This window comes from Camellia sinensis, chromosome 10 (genome assembly GCF_055761805.1).
Source record: "Camellia sinensis isolate YWXY chromosome 10, ASM5576180v1, whole genome shotgun sequence".
NCBI lineage: Eukaryota > Viridiplantae > Streptophyta > Magnoliopsida > Ericales > Theaceae > Camellia > Camellia sinensis.
Genome location: NC_138970.1, coordinates 54,986,567 through 55,009,628, shown reverse-complemented (window position 1 = coordinate 55,009,628; position 23,062 = coordinate 54,986,567). Strand labels below are relative to the sequence as shown.

The window sequence follows — 23,062 nt, the reverse complement described above, 5'->3', positions numbered from 1 at the left end:
AACCACTCGTGATTAGATCGTGATTCAATTGCTTTGCATATAGCTTGCATTGTTTTAATTACATTGCATCTTCATTTGCATTGTTTATACATTGTTTTGTATATATTGCATATCATTTTGCATCCATTTTTGCATTGTCATGCATGTTGCTGACAATATTGTACCTGTTAAGTTTGTTTTCTTTTCAGGCACGATATTGTATATACAGTTCATTTGAGGCTGGTGCAACCAGACGAGCCGCACAGGTATTGTATCCTCCGAGTGAGACATATTGAGAATTGCATAATTCTCTTACATCCTTTCTGCATGATAGTGTAGTTCGGTGTATGCTAGCTTAAAACTGTCGCATGTGTGCTTCGTTACAGCTTTCTTTTCATGATCATAAGTTATGTCCGACTCTGTGCATTGTCTTGCATTTTGCCCCTGCCTTCGGGCGCATATCTTGTTTGTCTTGCATGTTTGTCTGAGTCTTCGGCCTTGTCAAAAATGGGTCGTCTCTAGGTTTTGACATTCACTCCCGTCATTGTTATGACTTTCGAGTTCTGTCAAAGAGGGGCAACTGTAGACACCCCATTTTTGACCGTCCTCAAGACTTGGACGTCACCGTTTGAACACTCGGTGATTATCCATGTTTGTGTTCGTTTGGAGTTCCCGGAGGTCTCGGCTCGCGCGCCTTGCCTCAGGATCTCCGAACTCGACCGTTTAGTGTCTGGTTTTGCACCAAACACTTGCATTTTTCCTTGGAAGGGCAGGGAATGCCTTGTGAGGCATCCCCACACACCACCGGCAGTGGCTAGAGGCCACCGGCTGGTTTTTGCTGCCACCGGCAATGTATATTACCGGTCAACACTGTTTAGTGCCGGTCGGCACTCTTTTTTGCCAAGATGGCATTTTTGGCCGGCCGACTACTGTGCATCTGCTTTTGCAGATATTTTAAGACAGCTGTCTTGCTTTTTGTTCCCCTCCATACACGTGTATGGAGGGATCTCCCTCTTATGAAGCTTGTCTTGTAAGCTTTACAAGACAAGAAGTTCCATAAAGAGAGGGGCTCTCTCTTGTTGCAAGGGGTAGACACTTGAGATATTTTAGAGAGCTTAGACAGCCATTTTCATGGTTTGAGTTCTAGGGTTAGGGTTTGATACATATTATCTCTCTCTTTTTTCCCTCTTGTGTGTGTTAAAGTGTGTTTGTGTCTTACTATTGCACACAAACACATAGTGTTTCACCTTCCTATAGCTACTGAGGTTCTAAAGGACTGGTTTTAGTGTTTTGGTGTTGGATTCAAGCCAAAGAGGGCCATTGGAGCACCATTGTTGAAGAAGTCTCCAAGGGTAACAATTTTGACTTTATATTCTCCATTTTTGCATTGATTTTCTACCTATCTTAGAGCTATTTTCGTGCTTATTGTATAACACAAAAAAGTTCTGTTTTTTAGCCCTCTTGATTGTTTATTAAGGGGTTTTGTAGTTTGAGGGTGTTTGACCCCTCTTAGGCCTAGAAAGGCCCCATTTTGTGCTATTTTGTTCTAGTTTCGAGACTTTGGTGTTTGGGCCTCTTCACCATTGAAATCTTGAGGGATTTCAGTGGTGGAGATGGTGCCTTGAAGTCTCTAAAAGGAGAGGGCCACCCCCTCTCCTTGTTGTCCTTCAAATGGACCATTTTTGGCCTCTTGAGGGAGCACCATGTTAGAGTGTGTGTTGACCATGCCTTGGCTGTTTTTTGTGCTTAATATGTCACATTATACCTCTGATTTTTGTTGGTTTTGGTACACCATGCATGCTTAGCATACCTACCATGTAATGCCATGATATTGCCTCAGTGTGCCTTAGGTTGTTAGCCCTTGTTAGAGTATGTTTTAGGCTTGGTCTTGTGAAGCTTTTGTGCATGTTTTGCCATGTTTTAGGTCTGTCCATAATTGTTTGGGTCGGATTTGGCATGCATCATATAGCCCCTTTGCATTTTGGCTTGTTGGCCTTAAGCATGTGAATGTATAGCATGACATTTTTGTATTGATTTGGTAATTTGGAACCATCTACCATGTCATTTCAGTCCCATTTGCATGCCTATATGTTTACCTTGGACGCATCTTTAATGCTTTGAAAGCTTGTGTAGTATGCTCCATGTCTTGGCACTTGTGCATGCCTTTGAATTTGAGACATTTAGATGCCATCTAAGTGGTCTTTTGGGCTTTATTTTATGTGCTAAAATTCTGTTTTTAATCATTAAGTTCATGCCATGTTTGGTCTTGCTAAGTGTAGTTCAATACTCCATTGGTTTGTTTTGAGCATTTAGGCCATTTGTTGCATGCTTGGCTTGATTTATTGCTTGGTTTGGCACCATGTTTTAACATGATTTTTAATGCTTATGTTGCATGCTATATGTCCATGATTACCTTCTTTCAAATGTGTTTGAGAGTTGCCCCATTTGTGCTTAAGTGTTGGCCCTCAATTATGTGCATGTGTGTATGTATTTGGTCCCTCATATTATAGCACTTTGGCCCTTGTTTTGGGCCTATTTAGAGTTGCCTAAATCGTGCATAAGTCCATCTTTACATTCATTAGGATTGCCTCATGTTTGCTTGTATGCTTGCATAAGTGCCTTGCCATGCCATGTTGCATCCTTAGCTTGCATGCCTAGGTTGCATTGTATCTTGCATGCATGCCTTGTTCCTTGACTTGGTGATAGGAATTGGGCCTTGATTTGTGTGTTTGGCTTGCATTTCATTTGACATGAAAGTTGCATACTTGATTCTTTGGGCCATCATGCATGGAAATACGTGATTGGTGGTCCGAGAATCGAGACACATGCCCCTTTGAGTCACAAACATGATAAGGGACATGAATGGTGCATATATGCTTTGAATTGTGCTGCCATGCTTTGCCTTGCCCTCTGTTGCTGTCAATTGCAGATTCTGCAGGAACACTTTGCCGACCGGCAGTGTCAAGTGCCGACCGGCAATCCCTTCTCTGCCGACAGCTTCATTCTGTGCCGATGGCCATAACACACTGCCGGTGGCAGTTCTATTCAGCCGGTGGCACTCCCCGATGTCCAAGGAAGCAGTCCTGAGGTTTTGACAACCTCCAGAGGAGTGAAGGAAGGAAAACAGAGGCAGCCTATGCATGGCGGTGCGCTTCCGAGCGAGACCCGAGCACGCGCTGCATCTGGCCCTCCTCTCAAGGCGGTTTACTGCTTTTCTTAGCTTATTTAATTTGTTAATTAATTAGGCAATTTGTAATATTTAATTAGCTTGCGTAGTTAATTAATTTGTATTATTTATTTGGTCCCTCCGAGCGAGGGCAAATCTATAATAAGTGTGGGTGAGTGTGTGAATGTCTTCCAATCCCCACTTCTTTCTTCCCTTTTACTTACCCACTTTGATGGTTAGTATTAGGGCATCTTTAAAATTAGCATACCTTATGCTATGCATGTGTGCATTCATACATTTGTATTGCATGCATCAGGCTCAATACATCACGCTAACTGCATTTGTACTTCAAATTCAAAACTGAATATGTGATAGTTGTGCATTTTCACATGCCATGTTTAGGGTTAGCCGAGGCTGTCTAGATTGCATTTTTGCATGCGATGCATTAGCCATTCTTAAAATGAACTAGGACATGCATGTTTGCTAACTAGTTTATTGTTTTGGCACGGAGTACAATGTAAGTATTTTAGCTTTAGCATCCCGCATGCGTGTGAGTGTTACCATGACAGTATGCTTGCCATGCGGCTAAATGCTTATGTGTTAAATTGTTTGAATGCCTGTGGGTGAAGGTTGGATTGTTTGAGTTGAAAAAACTCGTTGAAATCCGTGTTTTAGCCTACTTGAGAGTAGCAAATTCCAAAGCGCTTTTCAAAACAAACGGATATGCAATGCTTATTTCCAAATTAGGCAATCTAGTCTATACTTGTTTGCTGCGCGCATAACGTAGTAATTCTAGGCTAATAATTGGATTAAGAACACATAATATTTTCAAAAATGGATATCACGGTTAGTAAAGGTCGATCTTCGGATCGAGCGAGAGGGGGTGCTCATAGCTGACCTTCCCCAATCGTACCCTAGCTCCCGAGCCGAGACAACTCCGGTGATGACGGACATGTGGCCTTCGGCACCGAGTCAGGGTTTCCTAAATTTCCCCATTAAAAAATATTTAGGTGGCGACTCTGTATCTGGCAAAGCAGTCCATGTTTGGCACTTCTTTTCAAAAAATCTGTTTCTCAAAACGATTTGTCGGATTTGGACTCTTTGGTTCAAGACTCAGAACCGTGACACAAAATTGAGAGTCCGAGCTGTAGTGACCCCAAATGAACAGAACGAGACTCACCCTCCTGGGGCGTTCAGGGACGTCTACAGTTAGGCTAAATTAATTCATTCCAAACAAAAGCTTAATGGTGGAGTCAGACCAAAATAATAGTTTTGAGGTAGGCTAAGTACTAGATGGGCCAAGCTTTAAGTTTGAACTTTAATTTTGATTTTTAGTGGTTGACTTAACTATAATTGATATATTTGAAGGGAGATTTGGAATAACCGAGAAAAGGACTCCTTTTGTTCTCTTTGTTATTTCATTATGTAAATTAATCTTAATGTCAACCATTTTTATTGAGCTTCATAAAGAAGATAAAGGGTAAAAATTAGCAACACATTTGATTTGTTATATTATCGGATGAACTCTAACATAAGATAAACTACAATTACAAAATTTCAATGACATAGTTTGTTTATGTTTTACTGTAAGTATAATTTTTATAATTTATTCTTTTTTTTGCCTTTATTTTTTACTAATTACGTTATAACACATTTTGTTTTTAATATGTAGAGCACACCATTGATGGCAAGACTAAAATAATAATAATTGTAATTATTATAAAAATAATTAAAAATCATTTGATTTTAAATCTCTTTTTTGTCTACATATTAAAATATTTTAAAAAAATATTTCATATTAATATTATTTTTTAATTATTTACGTGATACTGTGCATAGCACATGTATAATACTAGTATATATATATATATATATATATGACAATGTTAGAAAATCGGTTTTCCTAATAAGGATTGATAAAACACAAAATAGTAAACCAAAAATAAAAAAATAAAATGAGTCAAAGAAATTGCAAATTTCACTATAATTAGAAAACGATTACGACTCTCTCCAAAAAATAGGCACCTTTTTTTATTTATTTATAAACATAGAAATTAAAGTAACAAAAAAATAATAAAAAATTATCGATGTATCCAAACCCCCCATCGGAACCTCTTCCCTTGAGAGAGAGCACCAAGGATCCTCTAGAGTGAAATTTTCCTAAAGTTTCTTAGAATGCTATATTGTGTGGTTGAGATTTACTGGCAAGTCACATCAGAAAAATTGATGTGACTTGCCAATAAATCTCAACCATACACTGTAGCACTTTAAGAAACTTTAGGAAAAAATCACTCTAGAGGATCCTTACTCGAGAGAGAGGCCCCCAAACTCTTTATTAGACCAAAGACCCCTATACAAGGTCCACAAGACCCAACAAACAATTTATATGATGTAAAGTATAATAAAATCAAAATTTAGTCTAATAGCATACCACTTCGTCCTACTCTTTTCTTTTCTCCGATCAAATTCAAAATCTTAACACAAAAATCTTTATTCACTTAAATATTCACAAATCCATACCATTCTGGACTTCCTAAATATTTTGTACATGGGTCAAGTTAATGACAATCTGTGGGTTGTTTTTAAGAAAGATATAAAATCAAAATAATTAAAATCCCAATATGCTTTTTACATTTTTCAAAATATATTTACATATATATATATATATATATTTATGTGTTTTTTTTACAATATATACATATCGAGTCTAATGATCACGCAATGAGCGGTCATTAGCATTTTCCTTTGTAAATTCAAATTACTTGTTTCAATATAATATTTACAATATGTATATTATAAGTGGATTTATTTCAATAAAATGCAAGCATAGATTTATTTCTAATTTTTTTATTTTTATTTTTATTTTTATTTTTATTTTTATTTTTAAATCCTGAATCACGTGTCTTTCTTGTTGAGAATAATAAAAAAAATATAAAATAAAATGAAATCTCACCATCTCTGTTATAGGTAAATTCTTGCTTAAACCTATTATGCATCATTAAAATATAAAAAAATGATATACAAGTCTACTTTCTAGACCCAATGATTTTTAAGTAATATAATTGGTTAATTATTAGAGAACATATGAGAGAGAATATTGTCTTCAATATCCTAATTAATTACCACATTACTGGATTTGAAAATTTAGTCTAATTTTTTTTGTCTTAAATAACAATACTCTTAAAATATAATAAACCAATTGTCATGCTTTACAATTACTCAAAAACAATGCAAAAACTTGAGATAATGGAAATTAAACTTTCATCTCCCCGTGTAGCTGCACTCTACCATACAATCTACTGCATAAAGGCCTACATTTTATACATCAATTTCCCAAGAACCTCCTATGCATTTTATACATTTTATACATGCTTTAAAATTTAGTCTAACATGCTCCTACATTTTGAACTGTGGTCTCATCTGGGACTGTGGTCTCATCTGGCAAAGTCTCCATAGAACCTCCACCATCGACTTTGCTATTACCTAAATCAGTTGTAGTTGAAGTTATTGAAAAAGAGCTAAATGACAAGCATACCAAATTAGGCCGCGATTCGGGCAAATTTGGGAGAGGCTCATTAGGGTTCAGGAAAACCTGAATCACCTTTCTCATCCGAGGCCGGAGCATTAAATCTGGATGCAAACAAGCAAGCCCTACAACCAAACTCCTCTTCACTTCCTCCTCATCAAATTTCCCTTCAAGCAATCTATCCACACAATCGAGCAATGCATCAACACCCTTTTCGTATAACGTCCATACGCTATCTACTAAACTATTTGCATCCATGATGCCTTTTGATCTCTTCCCACAAACCACTTCCAAAACCACCATTCCAAAGCTGTAAACATCAGACTCTGGGGTAACCCTACCCGTTAAGCTAACCTCTGGTGACAAATACCCTGGTGTCCCTGCTATTCTGGTTGTGACCGAGGCTTCGTTTTGAAGTAGCCTGGCAAGGCCAAAGTCGCCTAGATGTGCATTGTACTCTGAATCCAACATGACATTGTTGGGCTTCACATCTCTATGTACAACAGGGTTGCCACACTCTTCATGTAGATAAACTAATGCTGATGCTAATCCCAGTAATACCTTGTACCTGGTTGCCCAATCAAGGAAGGTGTCGTCCTTGCCGATGAAGCGGTCAAGGCTGCCATTAGGCATATATTCGTAAACTAGTAGGAGTTGGTCATGGTCATGGCACCAACCTTGGAGTTGTAGTAAGTTTTTGTGGCTTAGGCGGCTAATAGTGCAGATTTCTGCCAAGTATTCCTTCTCACCTAGATTAGACAGAAAAATGGTTTTGATACGTGAACACATGATGACAATTTTCGAAAGAGCAATGCTATACATAATTTTATTTCAAATTAATATCAATAAAATAAAAATTAATTATAAATAAAATCTTAACAACAACAATCCAAGTCCCAAAAAAAAAAAAAAAAAAAAAAAAGGGCTTAGGTTATGGAATATATAAACTTTCATCAGGTCAGAGAAAAAAAAAGAAAGGTAAACTACCAATAAGTCCTAATAGTTGGATTTAATTCACATTAAGTCCTATTGAAAATAAGTCTTAGTAAATTTGTAGCTAAAATAATTTTTTTGTGACAATGTTTTACATACGTCGTTAAAAATTAACAATTAGTGATTTTTTTTTTATCATGAATTTTATAAATTGTCGCTAAAACTTACAATTAGTGACTTTTTTTCTGACAAATTTTTTTTTTTTATAGAACTTATTAAAAAATAAGTCTACTTATTAGGACCTATACGTAAGTACTCTCAGAAAAAATGGGTATATTTTCCGGAGAAGTGCTAGCAATACCTGGTAGTGGTAGCACTGCATTAATCCTAGTGGAGTATGAGTGCAATTAGAATGAATGCAGTGCTGCCAGTATTAATAATCGGGAAATGAAAAGCAAGCAAACCTTGTTTGGATGCGGCATTGATTTTTTTGACAGCAATAGTGGTGGGAGGTTTCGACATAACCCCTTTGTAAACACTGCCAAAACCGCCAATTCCCAGCAGGTTGTCTTTGCTGAAGTTGCGAGTTGCCTTTGAAAGTTTCTTGTAAGAGAAGAGTCGTGGTCCATTTGCTGCTGCTATCATCATTTCAATGTCTACTTTCCTTGCAAGCCTCTCTTTTCGTATTCTAAGAGCTCTAAGCACAAACGGTAAAGCCAATATTGCAAGAAACAACAGCCCAGAAATCACTGGAACAGCCACTTTCACACCCAGGTTGTTTCCTGGCCCCAGAGATTTGTTTGGCAATTCAATGGATGTGAAGTTCCAAGCTAGAACTTGATGTGTTTCTGATAGAGTACCTGTGTAGAGACCGAAGTGGGCTGGGTCAATTTTTATTGTCAAAATATGACATCAAATTGAATTCAAAATTTGGTGCTAAATCGGAATTAGACTAATCTTTCTCGTGTAATAAAGAAATTACAGTTAGCATTACAGTTTTGGCTTAACACTTTGGCCAATACTGTTAGTCATTTGTTGGTTAGACGAATAAGAAATAATCATGTTGTGTATTAGACTAAAAAATTGATTTTATGCTTTATTATGTTTATGTTCAAATAATGATTTGCACCTAAACGCTCATATTTTTATATTTGAATAATGTATATATTATTGGAAAAATAAGAATAATTAGGTAAATTCATTAGATAAAAGAGAGAGTAATTATGTTCTTGTCTTCCAAGAAATGTATTTGGTGCCTTTATTTTCAGTCTTTTCCTCTTCTCTTCAAGCAAAAGGGGATCTTTCTTGCTTACATTGCATTTTTCATTAAAACTAGTGAGAAACTTAAGAAGCACATCACATGACAATCTGCGAAGAGAAAGGAAGATTAGGTGGCTGGATCCCTGTGCTGCATCAAAGAAGAAAGCAGATAAACCAGAACTCGTGGTCAGATGGTAGAAGAGTCAGCTTGTATACACTCTTTGTGGACAACTTGCCGGCGTCTATGAACCCAAAAAACCTATATGATTTGTTCACAAAGTTTGGTGTGGTTAAGGATGTCTTCATCCCCCAAAAGAGAAGGCGAGTAACAAACTCAAGATTTGGGTTTGTTCGGTATGATTGTTCCATTGCAGCCACTGTCGCAGAACAAAAAGCCAACGGGTTATGGATCGATGACAAAACTCTGTCAGTCAAAGTTGCAGAGTACGATAAGCACACGGAGTCAAGGCAGAGACCGAGATCCACAGGATCAAGACAACATTCGACAAGGCTCATACCAGCCATGGCAAACATCAACACAAGGACCCACGGCACTGATGGCAGGTCTTTTGCGGAAGTCATCAAAGGGGACCAACCCAGACCAACATCAAGAATAACCATCAAAGTAACAGAGACTGGTAATGGTTGGCTATACGAGAGCCTAATTATGCGCCTCAAAATGGGTCATTCTATTCAACAGGTGAAAAATGAACTCACTAACAGAGGTGAACAAAATGTGATGGTCAGGGAAGGAGGAGGGCGGAATGTGCTGCTATCATTCCCCAACAAGGATGAACTGCAGAATAAAAAACCTCTGTTTCTAGACTGGTTTCGTGAATGGTCTGAATACATCACCGAATGGAGATCGGGTATGCATCTTCAGCAAGAGAGACGCGTCTGGATCAACTGCTACGGGATCCCTCCTAGCCTTTGGAGCTCCAATACTTTCAAAGAGATAGCACGATTATGGGGGGAGTTGGTCTCCATTGACGGCCATATGGGCATACCCAAGTCTTTTCGCTGTGGCAGATTTAGCATCATTACAAATGTTATGGATCCGATCACTACAAGCATTAACCTAGAATGCAACGGGAGAATTTACCCCATTAGAGTCTTTGAAGAGCAGTCCTCTGAGGATACTAACTCAAGCTCCAAAGAAACAGCTTCCAAGGATCCATTCGAAGCCGCAGGATCCAAAATTAATGGTGCACTGCACAACATCCAGCATAACCCCACAGAAGGAGAAGATGATGACAAGGCTGCCAAAGTGGCAGGTGATGTGGCAGGAGAGCCTGACTTAACAAATGGAGTAGTGACATCTCGGTTGAAGGGCAGGGGTGAACTGGTTGCCGAGGGCAGCTGGAGCAACACCTCAGCAGTAGCAGAGACTGTCTTTTGTGCGGGAAATTCAAATGAAGTGGGTACATGTGCTGCAGAATCATCATTACAAGCAGTATGCCTACAGCAACGGTGCAATCAGAGTGCTCAAAAAGGTGATGGAAATCAGCTAGATACAGCTATAGGTTCTCTGCAACAGAGTGTAGAGTGTAATCCTATTCCTCCTAAAGGAACCCCTATAGCCTATTTAGCCCCTACCATTGATGGGCATCTTCTTAACCCAGCCGTAGATGGGCAATTGCTTACCCCAGGTTTTATAAAAAGCCTCAGTGACCCATCTAAGGAAAAGCCTGGTATATGCCTTGAGGTAAACTTGGGCAACGGCATGAGTGGATTGCAGCCCACTAAGTTAGCCCAAGTAAATATTCAGCCCATGGAGCCATTAAGTTGTAGCTCTCCAACAGCAGAGGAGGCACCCCAGTCAAAGACCAATACCACAACCAGCCCATCACTCCCAGGCCTCAGCAAAAACCGACTAAAGAAATGGAAAAGAAAAGGCAGCAGATGCGATAAGATTAAACATCAATTACTTACAGGCAGATTCTCTGGGTTTACTAGGAGAATGGGGCATAAAGGTGCAAGCACTAGTAAAGGCATCACCAAAGGAGCCAAACCGAGATCTTCAGCCGAACCAATTTCCTCCATCTCAGTCTCTGCAAGGGATATCCTCCAAGAAGCACATGCAACACTGCAAGTAGGGGAAAGCTTAGGCTTTGATTTTAAGGGCCAAGAAGCTGAGGTCATACAGAAACTCACACATATGGAGGAGCAGGATAAAGAAAGAGTAGGTAGAGGGACTGGCATGGTGGAATAGCTAACACCTACTGGAGGATTCTGAGAGCTAAATTGTTTCCAATGAAGTTGCTGAGCTGGAATATCAGAGGAATTGGGAAGCCTACAAAGAGAAGGAAAATAAGGAAGCTTCTTCTTGATAAAGCAATAGATATGGCTTTAATTCAAGAAACAAAACAATCCAGCACTAATATTCAATGGGTGAAGAGTATTTGGCCTAGAGACAAGTTTGAATTTATGGCTGTGGATGCTGAAGGCCTAGCAGGTGGTTTGATTTGCATCTGGGACCCGGATTTTTTCCACCTTTCAGACTGTTGTTGCAACAGGAACTTCATCCTTCTGTCAGGTAAAATTCAAAACTCTCTTGATTGTGTAATTATCAACACCTATGCTCCAAATGATGTAGTAAGGAGGAAGGAATTATGGGTGACCCTACTAAACCTAAAGCATTCTTTCTCAAAACCATGGTGCCTTGGGGGGGACTTTAATGAGATCAGAACTGTTGGGGAAAGGATAGGGGTCTCATGCAGGGACAGGGGCATGAGGGAATTCAATCAATTCATAGATAATTGTGAGGTGGTGGATGTACCAATGATAGGTAGAAAATTCACTTGGTGTAATGCACTGGATGGGAATAAATGGAGTAGAATTGACAGGTTTCTCATTAGCCCTGAATGGTTGATAAGGTTCAAGCTCAAACTCTGGGGCCTTCCCAGAACTGTCTCTGACCACTGCCCACTTTGTGCTTATGGAGGATGAAAGGGACTGGGGGCCTAAACCATACAAGTTTCTGAATGCTTGGCTCTTACACCCAAACCTAGCTTCTATAGTGGAGACCACATGGAAGGAAACACAGTTGCAGGGGTCTGCTGGACTCCTCCTGAAAAAGAAACTGCAGGCTCTGAAAATGGCATTAAAAAAGTGGAGTATAGAAGATTATGGCAATGTTGCGAACAAGCTAAAAGACACAGAATCTGTCCTTCATGAACTTGATCTAATAGCCGAAACAAGACCCTTGGTAGAGGCTGAGTTGAAAATACTAAGAGAGAGAAGAAATGAAAAGTGGTCACTAAGCAGGAAGCTGGAATGGGAGTGGCTCCAAAAGTCGAGGATGGACTGGACACTAAAAGGCGACAGGAACACTAAATTTTTCCATGCAATGGCAAGTAGCAGGCAAGCTAGAAACACCATCCATTCCATTACAGTAGGGGATGCGTCTTTTGAGGAGCCCAATATTGTCAAGCATGAGGTATGGAATCATTTCTCAAACCTATTCACAGATGATTGGAAGATCAGACCCGTCTTATCTGGGGATTTCAAGAGTGTTAGAACCAGTACTTCTTTTCACTTGCTAGAAGCTGAATTTTCTGAAGAAGAAATTTGGGCAGCAATCAAACACTGCAATGGGAACAAAGCCCCAGGTCCAGATGGTTTCAACTTGTTGTTCTATCAGAAATTTTGGAAGCTACTCAAAGATGATATTCTTAACTTTATGAAAGACTTCTATGCTAATGGCAAACTGGCTCTGGGTTTAAGCAGTTCCTTTATTACTCTCATCCCAAAAAAGGAGAAAGCTGTGTCATTAAATGAATACAGGCCCATCTGTTTGATTGGCTCTGTTTACAAAATCCTCTCAAAAGTACTCACAGCTAGGCTTCAACAAGTCATGCCTACGGTAATCGGGGACTCACAATCAGCTTTTTTGGAGGGTAGAAGCATTCTTGATGGAGTCTTGATCGCAAATGAAGTCGTGGATGGCTGGAATAAATCCAAGAAAGCAGGGTTGCTATTTAAATTAGACTTTGAAAAGGCGTTTGATTCCATCAATTGGAATTTCCTATTCTCAATGCTTACAAATTTTGGGTTTGGACAAAAATGGATCTCATGGATGCGGGAATGTGTCTCCACTGCGAGAATCTCAGTTCTTATCAATGGCTCTCCAACTAAGGAGTTTAGCCCCCAAAAAGGTCTTCGGCAAGGCGATCCCTTATCACCACTCCTATTCAACTTGGTTGTTGAGGCACTAAACATACTATTTCAGAGAGCTGCGGAGTTGAATTTGCTAAAAGGGGTATCTATTGGTTTCAACCAAGTGCGACTCTCCCACCTACAATTCGCAGATGATTCACTACTATTTTGCGAAGCTGAGCTGTCAGAAGTCCTTGCTTTGAAAAGAATACTCAGATGCTTTGAAGTGGCTTCAGGCCTCAAAATCAATTACCACAAAAGCGTGGTTTGTGGTGTTGGTATTTCACTCTCTGAACTTGCTGTTTTTGCATCCCTATTGAATTGTAAGACCCAAACCCTTCCACTCAAGTATTTAGGATTGCCTTTGGGAGCGAATCCAAGGAGAAAGAAAACATGGCAACCTGTTATTGACAAGTTTAAGTTGAGACTTGCTGGTTGGAAAAGGAGACTCCTCTCTTTCGCAGGCCGATTAATATTGGTGAAAGCAGTACTATCAAGCTTACCTGTATATTTCTTGTCTCTTTATAGATTGCCTGAAGGAGTTGCTAAGGAGCTAGACAAAATTCAAGCCTCATTCTTATGGGGAGGCTCAGATTCAAGGCGAAAAATCCACCTAGTGAAATGGTCAGAGGTTACCAAGAGTATAAAGCAGGGTGGGTTGGGCATTAGAAGAGTTAAGGATGCAAATGTGTGCTTACTCCTGAAGTGGTGGTGGAGGTTTGCATCTGAAAATGACTCATTATGGAAGAAAATCATCTGTAGCAAATACAAATTCCTTGGTGGGAGATGGTTCCCAAACCTCAGGCCAACTATCAAGTTATCAAACATCTGGAATGGTATTGTATCAGCTGTGGAGCTGAACGAGTCCCTCTTTCAATACTATACCAATAACCTAAAATTAAAGGTGGGTAATGGTTGTAGAATCAGGTTTTGGAATGATAATTGGTGTGGAAATATTTGTCTAAAAGATGAGTTTCCTCGGATCTACAGGCTGTCACTCAACAAGGATGGGTCACTCAAGGACTTTGTGGATGTCTCTGGCCCTACTCAGCATTGGGTTTTCACATTTAGGAGGCCCCTCTTTGACTGGGAGAAAAGTGAACTACTTAGACTTACCACCACCCTATATCCAACTCCCACACTTAATTTGGAAGCCCAAGACAGTGCAGTATGGTCAGAAGCTATTGCAGGGCAGTCTCTTGTCTCGGTCTTTTACAATCATACCAGCATTGCCCATGGAGCATGTAATTATCCTATTCGTCTGGTGTGGAACAAGCATCTCCCGCCCAAAGTGCAATTTTTCAGTTGGCTCGCATGGAAATACAAGCTAAAAACCTCTGTCTTCCTTCAGCGCATTGGTATCTTAGATGGGTCTGCCTCCACCCTATGCATATTTTGTCAAGCACAGCAGGAAACAGCAGAACATGTTCTAATCTCTTGTCCTCAGGTGTGGAAAGTTTGGACTGGGCTGTTAAAGTGGTGGGGGACTACTTGGGTTGCCCCAAATTCTGTCCCAAACTTGCTACTATGGTGGTCAGGTTATGATTGCAGAAAGTCTGAACGTCGAATATGGAATGCTATTCCTCTAGTAACTCTATGGTCCATCTGGAAACACAGGAATGAATGTCTTTTCCAAGCATCTTCGCCAAATCTGCAGGAGCTGCAAGAGCTCATTGTTACCAGGATTGCCATTTGGTTGAAAGCTACGTCTACGAAGCTCCACTTTTCGATCAATGATTTTCTGTACAACATCTCAGCTGTTAGGCACTGCATCAATTAAGGGTAAGAAAGGGTGCTGATTTGTTTCAACTTGATGGTATGTTGATCTGCTCAGTTCTGCTCAGTTCTGTGCTGATCTGCTCAATTCCCATCGGCTGTTCTGTTGATTCTGCTATGTTCTCTTCTGGTGATCTGATCTGGAAAAGCAGTGGTTGGTGATGCAAGGTGCTGGTGTTCAGTCCAAGGGTGATCTGCTGATTTGTTCCTTTGTTTTGATAGCTGGTAATCTGTTTGCTAGTGTGGCCACTCCCCTACGTTGGTTCCTCACCAACTTTGGGCTCCTCTTTTCTCTTTATTGGTGTAATTTGTTTGTACCTTGTACTACATTTTCATCAATGAAGTCTCTTGCTTTGCCGTTCAAAAAAAAAAAAAGAGAGAGTAATTGTTTAATTTGACATCAGAATAAAATAAGTTGTACTTAAAAAAAATAATTACTAATACATGCAAAAATTTATATCCTTAATTAAAATTTATCATTAATTTGAATTTTATTTTCAAAATATTCTCCCTATAACATTTAAAGACAATATATAATATTTAATGACAATGTATAGTAGTAATTTCACCACTGCCACTAATACCGTTAAAATTGTTGTTATTGCAAAACAATGAATGTAATTTTATCAAAATTATAAGTAACTTTAATTTCTTTGTTATTTAGGAGCAAGCATAGTATATTGAAAGTCACGTTTTCAAAAGAGTACAGTTTCCTCCAATTGATTGCCCTTTACGGACCACATTAATTATTCGGCCTGTTTGTCTAATAGGTATCTATAGATATATTGTTCTTTTAAAAAAAAAAAATTATATTGATTTGCTAATTGTACCACATTCACTACAATAAATTTGAGTTTTAAAGACGAATTTTTAGGAACAAAAATAATTAGTTTGCAAAAATCATGTTTTTAAGAACAAAATGAAGAAATTTAAAAAAGAGAAACATTTAATCATGTTATTACCTTTTTGAAACAAGTCTATTTGGTTGCAAAAACGTCATTCACTTTTCTCTACAATTTTAATCGGTTTCCAATAAACCAAAATCATACATTATTTTATTTTATATATTCATTCTTTAAGCTCAACAATTGGGACACTCGAAAAGAATGTCCTCTCTCTCTCTCTCACGAATGCACTGCACTTCTTTCTATCTCATGAATTGGTGGTTTGTTGATTGCTTCTGAGATTCAATTCCTAATTTGATCTTGATGATAATTTCATCTCCGAGGTGTCTCATAGCATTTCTCCCGACAGCAATTTTAGTATCCAGGAGTGATCAATTAATCGATTTCAGTCTCATAGATATGGTTTTCGATCTGTTGTTCGCATTTGTTCTTCGAAAATTCTTATTTATTGGTGTAATGTTTGTGCTGATTATATATTATCATAATATGATTTGTTTTTAATGCGTATTTGTGAGTGTTAGATTCGGTAATTGTAGATATGATAGTCGATTACTCATTTGAGCTAAAATATGTACGAAATCAATGATGTTGTGGTTTTGTATTGGAGTTTTTGCTCTGTAATTTTGGTAATTTGGATTTGGTAATTGTGCAATTGAGTTGGTCTCTGTCACTATATGAAATTCGGTCACTAGAGCTCTGTGAATTTGAATTTCTGCAGCTGTTTTTTCTGTCTACTGTTAAGCAATTTTCTCTCTCCATTACTGAGAATTCAAGTATTTTCAACTCTTTCTATCTCTCTGCAATATTTGTAATTTATGAGTTATTGGATGGCTATTTAACACAAAATTATTTGGGTGAACTCTTACTAGTGTCAAGGTGACAACATAGCATAGGTTATGACCTTCAATTCAAGTTCTATGAAAATAAAAATAAAAATAAAAATGAGGCAATTCAAATTCCAGAAGATCTTATATCGTCAAGTAGCTAATTATTGGTATTTTTAAATTTAAAATCGTTAAGTCAGCCTTATTTCAATCTCATATCCAACAAGAAAAGAAATATGTGTTCAGCCTTACTTTTTTGTTTAATAGATGGACAAATAGATTGTGTTCAGCCTTCTTCAATTATTTCAATGTCACCTCTGCAAACTGTTTTAATATGAACCGTCGTGGGATGGTAGGGTAGTTTATCTAACAAAATATCTGAGAGCTCACCTACTTGCATCTTAGAGAGCTGAAAATGAAATTCTAGATGTTTTTATTTTTTGTAAGGGACTGATTGGTAACAAGAGGATTTTTAGAGAGAGAGAGAGAGAGAGTTACTGGTATTGAGATGGAGATTGGAATCCAAATTAGCAAATTTGCATATGTTGTTAAAATTTGTAATAAGTTTGAAAAAAAAATATTAATGAAATATAAATCTAGAGATTTTTTATTTTTATTTTTTTATAACTAAATTTAAATAAAGAATTAATGTATATTATTACAGTTTAAATCAAAATATAAGGACCCATTTGTAAATTAAAAAAAAAAGAGCCTAAGAAACAAAAATTAATTTGTCGATATTATTTTTATGGAGATTTTAATAAGGGCCCCTATAGACCATAAGAATTTACAGGGGCAGAGGCATGATAACACAAAATCAACGAGGTTATGATGAAAAAGGATTGAATTGCTTTGGCCAAGCACAAGACTTGAGCTGGATTTAATTTGTATTGGTTATATTTAAGCTTGAGTTAGATTTAATTTAAATTGGCTTACATTAAATAATATTTTACTTTGTGTTATGTTTAAATGTTAATGACTTATTTATTTTAATTATTTATTATTGATTGACATCTAATTGTAGCATCATATTTCCTATTTTAGTATATCCTAATTTTTAAGCTTTTAAGCATGTTATGTTCTTTATCCCCTCCTAGTTCAACACTTTTGTTACTTTCTGTTTTTTTTTGTTTGTTTTTCCTTTAGTTCTTTTGCACTATGGATAGGAGTTGGATGCAACTTCATAATAGAAGGTCACCTCAGTACATTGATGGGGGTGAGGGAGGGAATTTATCATATTTGCTTGTGATCATATGAAACCAGGGGTGGATAAGAGGTACATTATGCTGGAAGTTCTTCGAACCCATATCTAAATGATGATATTCTGGACTTGGTTTCTTGGAATGAAGATGATGACAGTGTAATTTTTTTATTGTTTGGTATGACAGGAAGGTAAGTTTACCAATGAACCCTATACTATCGAATCTATCCTCAAATTGATGCACGACCGATATAAGAACTATTGCCATGACCTACGACAACTCTTTAAAAGTTTCCCTACAATGGAAAAAGAGGTGTGGAGGTTATTGTGCCAAAAGTGGTATGAGAAGGACTATAAGGTAACTTTGTAATTTTGTGCTCATTTTCTGTCATTCTGTTTAGAAAATCAGTGTATTTTTAACATTGTCTTACTGTATATTAAACATGATGTATTCCTTATGTCAGGTAAATATTTGGCACTTGCATATATTCTTTAGGAACTTGGATTTGTTGAGTTGTACAAAAAGACACATTTTAGTGACAAAAAAGAGGCATGAGTGCATGTTGATGTTGAGATTTAGACATGTAAGACATCAATCTTTATGTACTTTAGTTTCTTATATCCTTAATAAAATGTTGATGGATACTTAGTTTTATCTCAACTAATGAATATCGTAGTACAAGCTTGAAAAGCGATTGAACAAAACTATTGAAGATGGATCTGGTCCGCTATCCGATGAGCAACTTTCTATTGAGGTATTTAGACAAAAAGTTGGCTACATACGAGGCTTAGGGCGTGGTCGAAAACCATGTACAGCATTATCTGAAAACGTACTCTTGCCTAACTCGACTATAATTAATGCCAAAGTCGACTTCTTGATGCCGTAGATCAGTTAAAGAGGGTCCTCTATTGATTTTTCTTCTTAGTAAGTTATCTTTTGTGATCTATATTTGATTTTTTTTGTGGGTTTCTATACAGCAGCATTAAGTAATTTACACATTCAGCTTGCAATTGACAAAACATACACATTGCATTAGCATTCTCTCTCTCTCTCTCTCTCTCTCTCTCTCTCTTTATATATATATATATATATATATATCTGTTCTCAGTTAATGTCTTCATCATCTGCTCAGATGCTGCATGAGTGGGACTTTTTTTTTTTCCCCCTATGATGTGATCTCTACTGTTTGCTAGAAAATGCATGAAATTTTACATCTTTTGCTTCCATATACACGCGTATATTGAATTGGTCTGTGTCGAGAATTTTCTTGAGCTGCACGGCAATTTTATGGTTGAAGGAAATGGATCTTTTGGGTTGGGAAAGTTACTTTTGTTGGAGATTGACGTCAGTGGGAGTTTATTCCTCTTGCAAATGTATATGTTTGTGGAGAATGACTTGTCGTGAACATAAAGTAAAGGTGAGCTTGCTCTCAATTTGTCTTAAATGTAATTGGCTGTAAATTATAGGCTGCCTCATTTACTGATCATTTTTTTTTTTAAATTGTTTCGATCAACTTAAACATCAATCATCCAACTTTTTAGGGATATTCCCATATTAGCAGAGCACCTTGCTTTTGCTATATAATGATAGAAGCTAGTTTTTGGGTATAAGCTGGTTTTTGCTTTTGCTTTTTAATCATCATTTTGGGTAAGTAATTAGAAAGGAAAGTAATTATATCTTCATTGTTTCTTATTAGCATGTCTTGCAAGCTTGGTCAAAGATCTCAATTCTATGCCGGTCCTGCAAGCTTGCGTAAATTTGAAGGTTTGAAAGCTTTTTACGAGATTTTGAATGTTATTTCAACAAAACCCTTGAGAAGAATCTCTATCAGTTTATCATCTTTTAGAAATGATACTTTTAAAATTTCTATTAGTTTATGATATGCAATCCAGAGATATTATGTACTTATGGATCAGAGCATAATATTTGGTTGTTATTCATATCTTTTGATTAAGCATTTTTTAATGTGACAAGCATGTTTTTTTTTTTTTAAAAAAAAAATTTAATATTTTTTTTTGGTGGTGTTGAATTTTAATTTCGAGATGCACAGATGGCCTGGTGATATGTTTGATATTTTTTGTTTGATTGTTGAGCAATCAAGTAAGGAATATGAGTTTCTGTTCAAACTAGTATTTTTAGAGTAATTGTTAATCAAAATATTATCAAACTTTTAGAGACCAATTTTAATTAACTCAAAAAAATTATGGTTGTGTTTGGTAGAGCTTTCTAAATATAATTTGAGAGTATGAGTTGTATTTTGAGTTTGTGAGTTTTGGAATTATTATTTGAGTGTGGAAAATTTGTTTGGTGAAAGAGTTTTGAATTGAGTGGAGAATTTTTGATGTGACATATGATATTTGATACAAAAATTTACAACTTATAATCAAACACACAACTCAAAATTCTATTAAAGCTCATAAATTTTTTTAAAAAATTCAGAAAATATTTTTTTCGAATATATAAAAATTAACAGGTGTGAATTGAAAAAAAAAAAAAATTTGCACTGTTCCGGTCAACCGGCCGGTTGACCGATGGGACGTTCGGTTAGTCCAAATTTTCCCGTCTTCAACCGAGTTTTCAAAATTGAACGTGAAATTAAGTTTTGAAAATTGTAAACAAACGTCATGTACGGAATAAGTTATGGAGCTAACGTTCCAGAGCTGTACCAAACACAGCCTATAACTTTTATATACCACTTTTAGTTGTCTGGAAAACTAAAACTTTTACACACCACATTTAATTGTCTGAAAAACTAAAACTTTAATGGACCAATTTGTGTTGTCTCAAATACTAAATATTCGGACCAATTTGTGTTGTCTCAAATACTAAATTTTTGTCTCCATAACTACTTTTTTTTTTTTTGCCTGGGTTGTAATACACTTTTAGAGACAAATTTTGATTGTCTCAAAACTAAAACTTTTTGCGATCATATACTTTTGTCTCAAAAAAATTATTTATAGTGACAAATGTAAAATTATGTCTCGAACAGTTAATTTTTAGCTTTTCCAGACAGACCATTTCGGACTAACTTCGTGACGAAGGAAATTTGTTGGCCAAAGTTTTTTGTCCTAACAAATATTCCACTTTTAGGGACAGAATAAATTTATCTCTAAAAAGTTGATTTCTTGTGGTAATTTTTGAAATCTAAAATCATATTTTCCGCAACACTATTTCATGAAATAATTAGAATTTGAGAAATGAAAAAAAAAATATGGATTTAGTATAAATAATTGGGTACCTGTGGCGGCTGTGAAGCCCACGTAAACAGAGCTAGGAATTGTATGCCGCAACTTCATTGTATGATTGAGAAAGCTGACTAGTGGATCCCCATTATACCCGACATAAATCTGAAGATTCTTGGTCCACCCATCATATTCGACGCGAACCGTTATTTCTCTACCCGTCTTGAGATATATTCCGGTGCTGTTGAGGCTCTTCACCGCATCCGGGTTTTGTACGCTTACGGTGTCAATTGCGATGTGGTTATCATCCGGGTCGAATTCATTCTTGTACGTGTCGAACTCTATTGCAAGTTGATGAACTGCATCTGTAATAATAATAGTACACATCAATTACTCTAAGATCAGTCTTTTAGACTCTGTTTCTTTGTTTTTTTTTTGTTTTGTTTTTGTTTTTTTTGTGGGTTTTAAACTTCAAAAAATTGTGAAAAGTGAAATTAAAAGAGAGTGAAGTAGACAAATATATATATTATTGTAAGCATTTGATTAAAATGAAATTTTTGTAAGAAAAATTTGAAAAAATGGGTCATAGTTTAAGGTTCCACATCTTAGTTGCTTTTGTTATTCAGAAATGTTATAGCGCAATCGATAGTTTTTTGGATAATTGATTGTAGGGTAGAAATTTAATCATATAAATCAATTTGAACTATAAATGGATTTTTTTTTTTAATCAGTAAAAAAAGAACCTTTTGATGAAAATAAAAAATATTACATAAATAAAAAAAAAACGATGAGTGCAAAGAGTATCGTAACGAAATAAATCAATCCCAACAATGTTGGTATTGAGATGCATGCTCAATCATTTGCTACCACACTATCAAAAATTAGTAAGAAACCAACTAAAAAACAAACGGCAAAGTAGCAAATCAACAAAGCAAAAACCCCTGCAACAAACTAAAAAAAAATCATAGATGGATGTTTAGTAAAATTCGAATAAAATTTCTAAGCTTATAGTATAAGTGTTTGTTATTTCCCAAGATATAAGAAAGAGAGGAAAGTAAAAGAAAAGAATGAAAGAAACAATAGTTGCAAAAGTCCCTTAAAATAATATATACTCAATTTTTATTTAGGATATTATCTAAGAGCATCACTCTATCAGACAGATTCATTTTATACATAAATCACACAACATATTAATTAAATCTCAATCACACACCGCCTGATAATTTTCTTCACAAAATTTCTAGAATATTGCTAAACTTTTCCTAAAAGAAAAAGAAAAGAAAAAAAAAAAAAAAAAAGATAGGGAAGAGAACATAGACCTTGAGTAGACTGATCAAAGATACCAAGAAAAGAGCCAAAGCTGTTGGCAGGAGAGGGTTGAGCATCCGGAGCCAGAACAAACGCCATTCCATCACCAGATCCTTTAGAGTTGGGGTCAGTCAGTATCCTAATACTGAAAGTGGTGCGTATAGACGCCGGCCATCCGATCACCGGATATTTATACAACACCCGTCCGATCTGGTTTATCGGCGGTGTATCTCTCGGCTGTTGTTGTTGGTGATCCGACGTCACGTTCAAAGTCCCGTTGCTTGCAGTGGCGGAGCCACTGCAAATCAAGTTGCCGCCTTTGGTGCAGCTTCCGGAGTCGAAGGAAGGGAATGAGAAATTCAAGGAGTCGACAGAGGTGAAACTAGGGCTGAGGAAGGTGAAGAGGAGGAGTAGAAGTATCGACATGGTTGTAGTTGAAATGAAAGGCTTATCCAATTTGTTTGTGCATCAGAAAATTGCAATTTCCAGTGTCTTTCATTGGATAGAGATAATGACCACTCCAGTCTATTATTGATGGCCACTCCACTCAATTAATAATCATAAAAATGATAAAATGACCTGGCACAATTTTACGGTCCATCTAGCTAATTAACATCCTCTCCTTTATTTCTCCACTTATCTCCTTTGTAGTTGAGTTATCGAGTCTACTTTTGTATCTAATTTTAATGATTTGAATTATTTATATTTTAATATTTATCGAGTATATCATATTTATAAAAAAATTAAATTAATTGAATATTAAAAAATATGTGTTCGAAAAATTATTTATTAAATATTTTTAAAAAATAGTTTGTAATTCGATAATCTGAACACGTAGTTTCT

At 36.7% G+C, this 23,062-nt stretch overlaps 1 protein-coding gene across 1 annotated transcript; it reads right to left on the bottom strand.

The window, feature by feature from the left end:
• Window positions 1–6,374: 6,374 nt before the first annotated feature.
• Window positions 6,375–22,818, bottom strand: LOC114260883 (putative L-type lectin-domain containing receptor kinase S.5). Its single transcript, XM_082891415.1, has 4 exons — window positions 22,231–22,818; window positions 20,968–21,276; window positions 8,069–8,464; window positions 6,375–7,420 (listed from the first exon to the last, which is right to left on the bottom strand). The coding sequence occupies exons 1-4, from the start codon at window positions 22,643–22,645 to the stop codon at window positions 6,531–6,533; spliced, it is 2,010 nt and encodes a 669-aa protein (XP_082747541.1). The 5' UTR covers window positions 22,646–22,818; the 3' UTR covers window positions 6,375–6,530.
• Window positions 22,819–23,062: the final 244 nt, after the last annotated feature.